This window comes from Eptesicus fuscus, chromosome 19 (assembly GCF_027574615.1).
Source record: "Eptesicus fuscus isolate TK198812 chromosome 19, DD_ASM_mEF_20220401, whole genome shotgun sequence".
Lineage (NCBI taxonomy): Eukaryota > Metazoa > Chordata > Mammalia > Chiroptera > Vespertilionidae > Eptesicus > Eptesicus fuscus.
The window spans coordinates 15,002,259-15,017,598 of record NC_072491.1 but is presented as its reverse complement, the minus strand read 5'-3'; the positions used below and the strand labels follow the sequence as shown (position 1 = coordinate 15,017,598).

Below are 15,340 nucleotides of genomic sequence, written 5' to 3'. Positions count from 1 at the left end.
AATTAATACATCTTTAAAATATATATATTTTCAAAATCCCGAGAGAAAATATAATTACCAACTTCTATCTATAAGATTTTTATTTTACTAAATAAATAGTTTCCATTTTCAATGGATGTTAAAGTTTAATAATATTTGTCAACTGTAAGAAATTCAAGTTATTCCACCAAGGATTTGGCCCTGTTTTCCCTTCTTAGATCCGTAAAAATTCCATAAAATACCAAACATTTTAAAGATGTAGATCAAAGGACTGAATTATGCACTGTCATTCTTTGTATGAGTAAATGTGATGGGGCATGGTCCCCACATTAGAATATCTGAGTGTTATGTTCAACAGCTTCACCGATCAACTTGGAACAATTCTTTAGCCTTCCGTTTGCTTTGCTGGCTTTACATAGACAGTGGAATGGGTATAGTGCAAGTTCCTCATACACACTACTGCCTGCTGCCCTTAGCTGCCACTTCATAATGTCAGACCAAATCACACACATAGTACACAAAAGTAGCTAACTGAGGATCGATTCACACACACACACACACACACACACACACACACACACACACACACACACACATTTTCAGGCAGAAATACTATCTGTGTTAGTCACTACTGATTACAAGATACCTAACAGTCAACAAAAAAAATTACTAGAACCACCAGAAATCAAGAAAAATAAGGCACACTGTCAAGACGCAAAGCAATCAACAGAGTCAGGCTCAGAGATGACACATGTTGTAACTAACAGATAGGGGATTTAAAATAAGCATGATTGATGTTAAAGATAGAGGAGGAAAGATGGGTCACACACACACACACACAGCTGGAGAAATTTCGGCAGAGAGATGAGACCGTGAGAGAGAGTCAAATGAGGAGGCTGTGGCGGAGAAGATAAGGTGCTGCAAGGTGCTGGGCCCGCGTGGGCAGTGGGTGGGATGGAGGTGACTGCAGAGCAGCACCTGGAGGACACGATGAAGAATCCATCCACTACTGGAGTTCTGTGTCCTGTGCAGAGATTCACAGGGACTCAATCTGGGCTGCAAGTGGGATCCTGGGGTGAAATCAGAGCCCAGCAGGCAGCTAAGCTAACCTCTGACCCCACGGATATGCCTGTGGTGTGTCTAGAATGAGATCATGGAAATATGATCATCCAGAAACGCAAAGACATCACAGAGGCAGGGCAAAAAGTGGCCTCTTGAGGCCTCCTATCAGTTCTCAGCAGCCTCACATAGGGGTCTGATGCTACCTACGCTCATTATCTGTTAAAGTTGGAGCAGTTTAGGCCAATCATTTAATATACATTGGGCACTTTTTCATTAATTTTAGATAAGCTGCTTTTTGACACTGTGGACTTATCAAAATATTAGTAAGAAAGGTTATGTTCTGAGGCAACAGACCTAGTTCACTTTGTATGAAGTGAAGGAGAAGAAGGAGAAGAAAAAGGGATTAGCCCTGTTGGTATGGCTTAGTTAGTTGGAGTATCACCCTGTACAATAAAGGTCATGGGTTTGATTCCTGGTCAGGACACATATCCAGGTTATGGGCTTGATCCCTTGGTGGGGGTGCATGCAGGAGGCAGCTGATCAATATTTATCTCTCATATTGAAGTTTCTCTCCCTCTCCAAGACACAAAATGAAAGAGAGAGGGGGAGAGACAGGGAGGGGAGAGGGAGAGGGGGAAGGAGAGGAAGAGAGAAGAGAGACAGAGGGAGAGGGAGAAGGAGAGGGAAAAGGAGAGAAAGAGGGACAGGGACAGAGACAGCAAGAGAGAAGAGGAGAGGAGAGATCATTCTTAAGGTAACTTAAAGGAACGGCATGATAGAAAGAAGGTATTTTTTAAAAGACTTCAACAGTAATTTGAGAATAAACAAAATCATTAAAGAGAGATTAAAATGGAAGAGGAACATGCAAAAATTAATGGAGGAAAATTCCAGAGATATTAAGAGAGGTTACAGTCAAAAACTCAAACAGAAAAGTAGCAGTGACGAAAAAGAAAATATTTGTAGAAGAAAAGGAGAAGATTGGTCATAATGCAGTGAAATAAGGCATAAAGGAGGGTAGTTCATGAAATGTGAGTTACTTGAATCTGATCACATTTATTAAGGGGTCTCAGTAATACTTCCCACAGAGGGCACCTGTAGGAAAACGTCTATATTCCACGCAGGAATCTCATCCTTCTGTGTCTCCATTAGCTTTGACAGAATCCTTTCTGTAATCCGGGTCCTAGCCATGGTTCCAAATACCTAGAGATAAGACCACTCAGTGCTTCTCTTCAAACTCCATGGCATCCCTCAGCACTACTCTAGGTCTGGAACAGACCCTTCCCAGAACCTTACTCACACCCTGCACCAAACCAATTCCCAGTTTGGCACCAAAACAACTTATGATAACCTGAGGATATTTGGGGTAAATTACTTTTATTTAAACATCTTATCTCTGTAATTCTTAGTTATCAGGTAACGGGTAAGGGCAATTTCTCCCCTGCTATCTCCCCTCTAAATTTTCCATCTCGTGCACTCTATTCTGTACCATTTTAATGTCCACCAATTCTTTTAACTGTATTTTCAAGAATCCTTATTCATTAAAAAACGTCCTTATATCAACAGCTTTCTGCAGAATGGCTCCTGCATATCCCTACCTTAAATAACATTTAGTTCAAACTTGCAACCTGTAGACTCTGCTTCCAGTGTAGCTCTTATTGGCAAAGCTTATTTCCTTCACATTTCATAGTGCATGGATCCAGGAGAGGGTGGCTCCCTAGAGTCTCTCCCACCTTAATTTACATGTGCTTATTTCAATTAAGCATGACACTTAGCTGTAACACTGTAATATCCATTATTAATTCAAGTTGCTAATATTTGTCCACCTTCCAATCACTATCCCTTAGTCATTGATAACTTGGGTAATTGGTTGTCTGCCATCTGCTAGGAGATTTCAACATACATGCAGATAATCCTGTATAATAAAAGCCTAATATGCTAAGTGTCCGACTGTTCATTTGATGGTTCAACCATCGCTATGACATGCACTGACCACCAAGGGGTAGACGCTCCAACTGGCAGGTTAGCTTGCTGCTGGGGTCTGGCCAATCAGGACTGGGCGAGACAGACCAGGCATGCCCTGGAGCCCTCCCGTGGTCCCTCAGCCTGGCTTGCGCCCTCTCACAATCCTCTACCCCTTGGGGGATGTTGAAGAGCTGGTTTCAGCCCGATCCCCACAGGCCAAGCCAAGGGACCTCACCAGTGCACGAATCCATGCAACAGGCCTCTAGTCGTTCAATAATCTTGAACCACAAAATATTCAAACTTCAATGATCATCCTTTTTTTCATGTATCACCCAACCAACCCTCTCCCCATACACACAAATACTTCTGGGGAAATATTATGGAACTTAGAATCCAATGAAACTATTTGAACTCAGAAATGCTAAACTCCAAAAACTCAAACTCTGATTACAATAATTAATTCTGTCAGGTGTATCAGAATATCACTCCCACTTCACTTGATCTTCATTTGATACTGTTCATTCCTTGGTCCACCTATGCTGCCAACATATATTATTCTCTTTACCTTTGTTTCTTCATTATCCATCCAAGACTCTATGATGATCATCTAAACTTCTTATACCAACATTCAGATTTCCTTCTAATCCAAATCTTCCAAACATTCATCAGAACCTTAAAAATGGTTCAATGCCATGATCTAATTTCTCTACATCATTTTTGTGGCTATTTCCTATTAGTAGTGAATCTAATTCTAAATTTCTCTATGTAGCCTAAACTTCTTTAAAGCTTTCAAGTTATTTATTTCACTCCCTGCTAGAGGTTTCCCTCAGCCCTCTCAATAATTCCAAAACTGAACAGTCCCTCACCTAAACTGATTCCTCTCCTAACACCTCCAACTCCACCTTTGTTAAGGTAGCACATGCACCCAGTTACCCAAGCTATGAGACTGGGAGTGTTTCTTGACCCTCTGCTCCCCCTCAACATCGAAACCTCTTTATTTACCAAGTGTTATAGATTTTAATTGATTATATCTCTTGTCTCCCTATATCTCCATCTACTATCTTACCTAGTTCAGGCCCTCAAAGAGTTTCTGTTGTCCTAGACCAGTGGTCGGCAAACTCATTAGTCAACAGAGCCAAATATCAACAGTACAACGATTGAAATTTCTTTTGAGAGCCGAAAACCGACTTCTGCGCATGGGCCATGAAGTTTCAATCGCACTGTGTGTGCACGCCTACACATGGTATTTTGTGGAAGAGCCACACTCAAGGGGCCAAAGAGCCACATATGGCTCGCGAGCCGCGGTTTGCCGACCACTGTCCTAGACCATGGCAAATATCTCAATACATACTTTTATTTTCCATAACCTTTACTCTCAAATCAACCATCCACAGAGTCTCCAGAGTATTATTCCACAGTGAATATATTATAGCCATCCCCTAATTAAAACTCTTCAAAGTACCCGTATATGTAAGCAAGTAAAGAAATGGAGACTAACAGGGACAGCTGAAGGGTCAGGGAAGAGTTCCTCTGTTAACATAAAAGAACTGACGAGGTAGAAGTAACTCAACGAAAGAATGGAAAAGAACCCTGTGGAGTTCTGGTCCAAGAGTGGAATATTTGAATTAAGATTTCAAAGGCAGAACAATGTGAAATGATCATAAGACTCAGAGTATGGTCATGGTAGTGACTGATTGAGGCAGAATTGGAGGTAAAGTCCACTCCCTCGTATTTGAAACAGTCAAAGAAGTAAGTGGGTGCTGAATAGATCATTCAGGTGAACTCTAACCTCAAGGTGATGAAGACGACTAAGGCCAGGCGCTAAAAAATTCAGTAATTAAAATAGCATACCCAAGAGATCAACAGATGATACTAACATGGAAGGGCAATGGGTGGTTGTGCTAAGTTGCATTACATATAAAGGTGCAAAACAAGAAGCATAGAATGTTACAGTAATATATGTAGGAGAATGGGGAGATGATTAGGTAAGCTTTCATATCTTCAGTAATCCCAGAATCTCAGGGCACTAAAATGGGGTCAGAGGAATTGAGTAACTCGGAAAGCTGGCAGAAGGTGGGCAGCCAGATGCATGGTTTTAACTTACAGTGAAATGAAGATACCAGAGTAAGTGGAATAAGCCTGTAATCAGTAATGTCTCATTCATGTCACCTACCTTAAGAAAGGTCTTGGTTAATTATGAGGACAGTTATGTAACCACATTTCCATATATTTTTAAGATAGATGTATAATCATTGCAACCAAAAAATAGTCTAAATGTTACATCCAGCAATATTAAAAATAAAAGATAGAGCAACAAAGTAAGAATTATTTAGTATGAAAGCAAAATAAAAGAGACTGAGAAAATGCAAAAGAAAATTAAATATAGTAATAATCACTATAATAAACTGAAAGCCATTCCATTTTAATTACATTTACTGAAAGACATCACAAAACTTGAATTATTAGGAATATATTGTTAATGGTATCTTTTATGTTTCCTTCCATCTATCTACATCATTTCAATCCTTAGAAATTTAGTCATTATTTTTCGATAATTTTTATTAACTCTTAATTAACTAAATTATTAACTATTTTATTAACTCTTAATTAACTAAAGTAATAGGATAAAAGTGGTCACACATAAATCACTTTGAAATGATAGAGCACAGCATCTAATTCCTTATCTACACTAGCTGAACCCACCATATTATCACTGCCATTCTCTTCTCTGCCTATAGGATCTCAAATGTTGTCCTTGAACTGGCTCAAATCCCTAAAGCTACATATAGGCCTTCTTTCCCTCCTTTTTCTAGTTAATCCTCTCTTCTGTTAAATGCCATGTAATTGATATTTCCCTCCAATATAAAGGGAATGGTGGTAGATGAGAAATGAACCAAGATTTTCCCACTGACCCAGTATTCTCCATGGATCTAAAATAATCTACAAGAACCAAGGAGATTACAGCCACCTTTGACAAGGTAGCCATAAGCCAATCAGTTCATCCTCAGCACTTCAGGACTGACTCCGCCACTGTTGACGGAGGGAAGCAGGTTGTTAAAATACGTACAAATCAACCAGTGCTGTCTAAATACCTAATTACGAACTCTGTTGAGGAAGGTGGGCAGCCAGATGCAATTAAACTGTATTCGATCCTTCTAGGAAATCAAGAATTAATTGTAATTCTTGGAAAACTAAAATTTTAGAATCATCAAAGGAAGCAGTATTTTAGAATCATTTAAAGGAAGCAGTATTTTTGACATGTTACTGCAATCGAAGAGTTTGTATTGCCTTATTTACTATTATTTTATAAGGATAATGTACCCATATTTCATCATAACCATATGTACATATAAAACAGAAGTAGAAGTGAATTATATCACATTAATAGACAGGCACATGCAATTCTACGAACAGACTCAATTGTAAGAAAAAGTATACCTGCCATCCCTGTGATGACGGTCAATGGTCTGACTGTATCTGGAGCGAGGTAGAGTAAGAAAGTGACTGCAAGCGTGGCAGAAACAAGAACATAAATGAGACTCAGGAAAGAAATGAAAAGGTATAGTTTCATTTAAAAAGTGAGATTAAAAAAGATAAGCAGATAGTAAGCAAAGCAAATGAAAATTGTTACTGGAAAGCTTGCTCTTTCCACCCAATATACATATGGTATGTCAGCGATAAAGGTTAAAATATTCTAAGTATTCTAAAATAAAACACAACAAAAGATAACAAATTGAGATCTAAATAAATCATATTCCAAAATAAATTCTTGTCAGTTATTACCCAAACATCTTCAACACAATCGGTAAAATGTTACACAATATAGATGCTTTCCAATTTTTTAGGAAGAAAGGTGAGAAGAGAAAAATAATAAAATAACCAGAAAGCTCAGAAGAAAATAATAAAAGAGGCAAATTTTAATACGGAGATTTTACAAGGCAATTATTTCTTCTTCAATCATTAATAACTTAAAAGACTTTCTTTATAAATTCAATTTAGTGAAGAGCAAACTGATTCAAATAATTTCTGATTAGCTGTATTTATTAAATTTATTGGGTACTAGACATTTTTCCATTCATTATTTTTATTATGTTTACTAGAGGCCCGGTGCACGAAATTCGTGGGGGGCAGGGGGGTGTCCCTCAGCCCAGCCTGCACCCTCTCCAATCTGGGACCCCTTGAGCGACGTCTGACTGCCCATTTAAACGGGCAGTCAGACATCCCTCTCTCAATCCAGGACTGCTGGCTCCCAACCAATCGCCTGCCTCTGCCTGATTGCCCCTAACCGCTTCTGCCTGCCAGCCTGATCACCCCCTAACCACTCCCCTGCCAGCCTGATCGACACCTAACTGCTCTTTGGCAGGCCCGATTGCCCCTAACTGCCCTCCCCTGATGGCCTGGTCAACCCTAACTGCCCTCCCCTGCCAGTCTGGTCACCCTTAACTATCCTCACCTGCAGGCCTGGTCACCCCCAACTGCCCTCCCCTGCTGGCCCTACCACCCCTAACTGCCCTCCCCTGTGGGCCTGGTCACCCCTAACTGCCCTCCCCTGCGGGCCTGGTTGCCCCCAACTGCCCTCTCCTGCTGGCCCTATCACCCCTAACTGCCCCCCACTGCAGGCCTGGTCCCCCCCAACTGCCCTCCCCTGCAGGCCTGCCCCCCCAACACCCCTCCCCTGCAGTCCTGGTACCCCCCAACTGCCCTCCCCTGTTGACCTGGTCTCCCCTAACTGCCCTCCTCTGCTGGCCCGGTCACCCCTAACTGCCCTCCCTCGTTGCCTGATCACCCACAACTTCCCTCCCTTGCAGGCCTGGTCTCCCCCAACTGCCCTCCTCTGCTGGCCTGGTCACCCCTAACTGCCCACAACTGCCCTCCCCTGCAGGCCATCCTATGGTGGCCATTTTGTGTCCACATGGGGGCAGCCATCTTGTGTCTTGGAGTGATGGTCAATTTGCATATTACTCTTTTATTAGATAGGATTGCATGATATTGCCTCTGCTGCATTCCATGCCTCATGTCCACCATTGCCATCAAAGCAGCACACTGACCATCTAGTCGTCTGTGATTCTCTTCTTTGCATACCACTAATTGAAAATTTTCCTATTTTCTTAAAACACTTAATTTTGGCAGATGATCACTGCCTTTCAGTAAAAAATAGAAACCAACCTTGAACTCTCTCAACTTCCATTCTTCTACCTCTAAATATAGAGCAAATATATATTTATATCTTCACTTGTCCCTTTCTTCTTCACCAAAGGAAGAAATTCCTCTACTTGTAATTCCACTTCCCACATGACCTTGCTTCATTCATTATTGTCTACTAGAGCCCCGGTGCACGGGTTCATGCGTGGGTGGGGTCCCTCAGCCTGGCTTGCGCTCTCTCACAATCCAGTGCCGAAGTGGCAGGCGGTTGGGGAGGAGCCCCAGCTGGGGCCGGGCGCAGCTCCACTGCTGCTCATCCTGGCCCTGCTGTGCCTGCCGCAGCTGCCATCACCGCCTCTCAGTAGCGTTGCCACGGAGGCAGGAGAGGTTCCTGCCACCACAGCTGCGCTCGCCAGCCATGAGCCCGGCTTCTGGCTGAGCGGGCGCTCCCGCTGTGGGAGCACACTGACCACCAGGGGGTAGCTCCTGCATGGAGTGTCTGCCCCCTTGTGGTCAGTGAGCGTCATAGCGACTGATCAAACGGTTGCTTAGGAGCATATATATATATACACTAGTAGCCCTGCACAAGAATCCATGCACCAGTAGCTCTCTGCCACCCTCCTATAGCTCTCCACCTGCTGCTCCGCCCTCCTGTAGTTCTCCCCGCCCCCCTCCCCCTAATAGCTTGCTGCCCTGCCCCCTCCTGTAGCTTTTCCCCGCCTGCTTGTAGGCTTGTAGTTCACTGCCCCACCCTCCTGCAGATCCGTGATCTGGTCGTTATTCGGTTGGTCGTTAAGCCTCAAGGCGTAACAGATAATTAGCATATTCCTCTCTTATTATATGGGATAGATTATCTATCATTCCTCAAGTGCACTTAATCCTAAAAATAAAAGCTTAACTGAACTTGCCTTCCTCACAAGCCACTGCATCTCTGTGACTTTCCTTGACTTTTGTCTCTACAATTCTCTTGAAGTTATCCTGTGAATGTTATCTGTGAAATCCTAGAAAAAATCCCTTAATCTTTTCTTAATCTTCATCATACTACATTTATCTGTGGTATTAGGTAGACATTGATTTTCAACCTCTATTTCTTGACACTCTTCTCTTGGTTTCTCAACACTATTTTTCTGGCTATAAAAATCATATCTATTTAACATCTAACTATGTGCCAAGAACTCCATTAAACTTTGTCTTCTTTATCCCATTTACTTCTCATAAAAACTCTTTGAGGTGGGTGCTAGTATTCCCACCAACAGAGACACTGAGCTGTGAGTGCTTGCCCATAGCCATATAGTGAGTAGCAGGACTGGGTTTCAAGCTCAGGGCTTCCTTAATTTAAAATTCAGAGTCTTAACATTTGTACATATGGCTTGGTCTCTTGCTTCTTTATTCATTTCATCTACTAGATTCCCTTTTTCTGTATTCTTAGGTGCAGTGGTTTCTCAAGGTTTAATCCTTGACCTTCCTTATATTCCAACACATTCTCCAGATAACATTACTTGTTCTTACGGTGCAAACTCTAGCTTTAGCCTTAATTTTTCTTTGGGTTTCGCAACACATTCCCAGCGGCCTTCTGGGCTCTTCACACGGCTGCTTGAATGTCCTGCAGACTCTTCAGAAAAACACATGCTAATTGTGAGGCTTGACCAAGTCATCTGCCTATTCGGACATCTGGTGCTACATTTGTGAAATGAGAGGGCTAGAGCAGTGGTTTTCAAATTTTCTTTTAATTTTCAAACAAAATGTTAAGTTAAACCAATAGATACATATAAATGCAGTAAAATCAGAATGACTCTGGGGCTAGAGAAAATGAGAGACCTACACCCTTTCCATTCCACTTCATCCTTACCTACAACAGGCAACCTTCAGGTGCCTCTTCAGAAGCTGGGACTCCAAGACCTCTAAAGGCCTACTTTCATTATAATTCTTTAATCCCCCCTTTGGAGCTTAATATAATACATCAGCTATTCCTCATCTTGTAATCCCAGTTTCAACTAAGAATTTAAATATTTATTTGATAAACCAAGTTTTAAAATCTCAGAATTTAACTCCTCCACCTTTCTTATTGTCCACGTTCAACTGATTTATAAACCTTGCTGGTTTCACTCAGATTTATCCCCCCATTTCCTTTTTTCTGCCATTACTCTAAATCAGGGTTACTCTGTCTATTAAAATAACCTTCTAGTAGGTCTCCCTTCCTTCAGACCCCAACCCTCTCCTGATCCAATCCATTCTCTACCTTGTCTAGAGAAGTATATTTGCAAATTATGCTTCTGATCATGTAGCTACCTTGCTCAAAATCCTTCAATGGCTTCCCACATCATAAAACAAGTACATATTCCTTAAAATGGCATGCAAATTGAGTTCTAAACCCCTCTGAATCTTCATCTCCTATTACTTCCCACCTCCCATACCACAACATTTTATTGAGGTACACCAGACTACCTGAGATTCTCTAAGTACAAGCCATGCTTTCCTGATGGCAAGATTTTGTTCATGCTCACGTCACTCTGCCAAGAATGCCCATTGTGCCCTCTGTCTCCTCTTCATTAAATTTCAAAATTCTAATCAATCGTTAAAGTCCAACTTCTTTTTAAAACGTTTCCAATAGACCCAAGCAAGTAATTTTCTTTCCAATCTGTTGCAATATTATGATTCTGCCTCACAGTCCTCTATTTTTTATAATTAGTTGGCATACTGTATATTGTATATGCCAACTAGTTGCTGGTATACATTAGATGTTATAATTAGTTGGATCATCTGTTTATCTAGACTAGGATAATGTCTATTTTAAATCTTTGTACACAGTGGTTGACCCACTCAATACATTCATTTTGGCTTGAATTGAAGTAAAAACAGAATTATACCATTTTTATGGTAAACCTACACTCCAAAGACAGCAGTGGTTCACACAGTCATGGGAACATTCTAGAAATGTCAACAGAAGACTATAAACCTATGTAGTATAAGAAAACAGAAAAAACATGAAAAAAATGGCATTCCTGATTTATAAAGTAGAAATAACACTTCACAATTTTGGTGTTCACATTTATTGCATTAAAAAGGAATACATTTTTTTCTGAACATTACTTAAGAGTAATGCAAATGTGTGAACTTCAAAGCTTGTTAAAATTTCAAATTCACAGAATATATATATCATCCTCTAATTTCTAATAGATTCCTTGAAGAGCCTGATAATTAATTTTGACTCTATGTCAAAGGAAACATTAAGCAAGAACCACCTTCATCAAGCATTAGTTATTTTATTTTTCCTTTAGTGTTGGTTAATTTTAATGCATTAACTTAACTATCCAAGAGGTGCCAATAATGAAACATTATTCCTGGGTGTGTCCGTAAGGGTGCTTACAGATGAGATGAGCATTTGAATTAATGGACCGAGTAGACTGCCCTCAATGTGGGTGGGCATCATGCAATCTGGTGAGGGTCTGAATAGAAAAAAGGGAGGAAGAAAGAGGAATTCCTCCCTGTTTTCCTGCTTCACTTTTGAATTGGACATCTCCTATCTCTCTGGCCCCCAGCATGAGGTTTACACCATCACCTCCCGGTTATCAGACCTCAGACCTCAGACTTGGACTCAATTACACCAAACTTTCATGTGTCTCCGCTTTCAGAGAGCAGACTGTGGAACATTTCAGCCTCCATAATTATGTGAGCCAATTCCTTACTATCTGTCTGTCTGTCCGTCTATTTATCTAGCCTACTGGTTCTGTTTTTCTAGAAAACCCTTACTGTATGCTTTTGTGTAGTCATGTTATACCTCTTAACCTAATGTTGTCATAAGATCCCCTTGAGATTCTGTAGAAAATTATAAATGCACCTATGAATATTATACTAAACCATACTGTTTCAATAAGCACCCCAAAAATCCACCCAAGATCCTTTTGCTGCATTCACTTGGTATAAATAAAAAAAACATTTTATTCCCACTGCTCTATTAAGCCATGCTTATTTTCCTTCATACTGGCTCTTTCGGACGCACATGTGTGTTCTGCCCCTGTATCTCTGTTCTTGTTCTCACCTGGATAAACATGCTCATTTTTCAAGGCCCAACTCATGTCCTACATTCTCTACATAGCTTTTCAAAAAACATACGAATTGACTGATTTCCCTTTTTTCTGCTTAATTGATAAGCACATAAAATGTAAATTATTTGAAAGACAAAAGATCCTTTAAACATGCTAAAGGCTAAGGCACATTTTCCGAGTATAACTGGAGGCTCTGTGTCATTCAGTGGGTACAACAACAGTGTAAAATTGGCACTACTATTTTAATTATATAAATAAGGAAATCAAATTCCAAAGAGGTTAATTTCCCCAAAGATACATGGTGAGCAAGTGTAAAGCCTAAATTCAAACCCAATGCCTTTTGGTTTCAAATACCACGACGAAGTATTCAATAAAACACTGTTCTAGTCCAATGCATCAACTCTCACTGACAAGAAAGGTTAACACACCAGGCAAAATACCTAAATTTACTTACTACTTCAAAGGAAATTTTCTTTTAGATTTCTTAATCAACCATGTGATTGCCCCAATAAAATGCTGTTGATGAATATTCACTGTAAGAGTTTTAGAGTACTTTTACCAATTAAATAATACATAAAAATTACAATGTTTTTATGTTTATTCTATTATTGAAAATATTTTAGAATATTAGGATAAACAGAAATGAAGTACCCATTATTTAATATTATGATAGAGTAGATAATACTGTAGTTTTTATTCCTTGTGTTAATAAATAATGGTTGCACAGATAACTCAAAAATAATATATTACAAATGGTTTTATAGTCCTATTTAAATGACATTCTATTTTACTTATTTCAAAAAGGATTTAAAACAGCTCATAATTAACAGTAATTATGATCTAGTAATAATATATGGCACTCTAAGAGAGTAATAAAACCACATAGATCAATTTCTCCAAACCTTTGAATTACTTGAAAATTTTTGCTAAACTAGAACTCTTAAAAGTTATAAAGTGAACAAGAAAAATAATATTTCAATTTTGACTATATCAGGTAATAACCAAGGCTAAGTCAAATTTTTTGTCATTAACACTAGGGCCATTTTTCCTTAAAATATTACTAAAATATTATATGTTTGCATGATAGTGACACCTTTTGTGGATGAGGCTAATTTTATTCCATCCTTCTTTGCAAGATTTAGACCATATTATCTTCAGAGAAAATATCAGGTCCATTTTTAATTATAAGAAAAACTTAACATAAACTTGAAGGATTTCAAGTTGTTTCAGACTTTTCTGTCCCTTCATTTCCTTACACTTTCAATAAACAATGAGTTTGTGAATCACTACACAGATAGTTTCCAGAAACAATCAAACACATTAAAATTTTATTAAGTGACAAAAGTAATCATTCACACACCCTCATAGGACTCCTTCCAACTCCTAATCATGACAACATAGTTTATCTTTCATTCATTCTTATTGTACTTATAAGCATAAATTTTCATAGGTAGCATACCTATAGTTACACCTAAAGACCTAAAAAACTATGAAAAAGTCAAACAAATAAAAGTAATATACTACACTAACTTTCATTCAACACTGATAAAGACATTAATTTAATAACTTCCTAATTTCTTCTTAGGTCTCAGACTCAAAAGCCAATACTTGCTTTACTCTATTAAAGAAAACATGTGCTAAAAAACAATGAAATTACAAGCATGAATTGAATATATAACCCTGTATGTAGAAATAACAAATTTATGGATATTGGTAGATACAGCTCATATTAGTTAATTTAAATCCAAGTATTTCTACTAAAATTAGTTTAGGATGCATACAAAAGGACTTCTGAGTTGCCTTGTTATTTTATCACAACATTCTTTGAATGGTAAATTATGTTTTCTTTTCTTATTTCAAACACATTTTGTAGTTTGGGGAAAATATAGCATTTTTTATTTTATAAACAACAAACCATGAATTAGAATTAATCAATATGCATAATTAAAAAATTAGTAGTAATTAATTAATTCCAAGTATGTCACATTTAATAGAGCAAATTTAGAGAATTCTTCCAAATACAGCAATCAACAGCATGATTCTTTTACGATGCTTAAAAAGTTTACTATAGCCATGAGGAAGAACCTCTTCATGAATCAGTTTTTGTGTTTCCTAAACAAACCAGACTTATCTCAATACTTTTATATATAAAAGTCACATTGATTTCCCTATGAATGTAACAGACTAAAATCTATTGCCTCATGGAAGTATTTTTATAGATAATAATTATAAGGTAAAAATGATAAAACACCTCATTTTCATTATGACTATCATTATAACCTCATGTGCAAATTTACTACCTTACTAATTTGATTTAACAAAGGCCCAGAATTGCAAGAGCAAGATGTGTGTTTTTTCTTACTAAAGAAACTATTGTGTTTTGTTTTGTTTTAGTGTGGGTTTTTTTAATGATGTGGGGGGGTCATAAGAATGAATGTAGGCATTGTGAAGAAAACGTAGGGTTTAAGAAATTTCAGAATGAAAACATTTAATAGTAACCCCTCTTTCCTGAAGGCAGCGATTATAATAAGATAGAAGAGTATCTAATCATATTCACCTGTCTCTGTCTGGAGAATAATGATCATCCATGACACGATGTCTATCCATTCGGCTAATTGTGTTATAATGGCCAGTAGTAGAGCGTGTCCCTCGAAGTCCCTGTTCCACATTCCGACTGAAATGGCAAGACCCATTAAATATACTCAAATCATAATCATATACTATACTAACAAACGAGGTTTATTAATGAATACAGTAGAAAAAGACAAAAATTACTATCATGTGAAGTCCAAGTTTTTTGTTTTGTTTAAACTAAGTAGTTGTCCCTCTGGCTAATAGTATAAATGCCCACTGGAGGTTGACAGTGAAGTTAGGAGATTAGTTCTGGAACAGAGATATGACATAAAACTAAGATACTATTGATAAGGATAGTGATATGATTATCAAAGCTAATAATATCTCTAGTAGTGATATTCAATAATACAAAAATACCACTGGAAAAACTGATTAGTGTGGAGAAAACGAGTTCAGCATGTTGCTTATAGGCAATATATTGCCAGATCCCATTTTAGAGATAATGATTGCTTTAAAAAAAATCTAAACTGAAGTATTTCTAATTGATCATGATGATTTTTTAAGCTACTATCCTT

At 38.6% G+C, this 15,340-nt stretch overlaps 1 protein-coding gene across 39 annotated transcripts in view; it reads right to left on the bottom strand.

The window, feature by feature from the left end:
* The window catches only part of RIMS2 (regulating synaptic membrane exocytosis 2), a 357,229-nt gene that overhangs the window by 152,482 nt on the left and 189,407 nt on the right, over window positions 1–15,340 (bottom strand). For 24 of the 39 annotated variants that reach the window (XM_054708317.1, XM_028155990.2, XM_054708319.1 and 21 more), the window contains one exon: window positions 14,749–14,865. In XM_054708317.1, the coding sequence (XP_054564292.1) occupies window positions 14,749–14,865 (117 nt within the window). Of the gene's footprint in view, window positions 1–6,441; window positions 6,508–14,748; window positions 14,866–15,340 lie in introns of all 39 variants that reach the window. The other 15 variants (XM_054708316.1, XM_054708318.1, XM_028155991.2 and 12 more) reach the window with 1 other exon arrangement.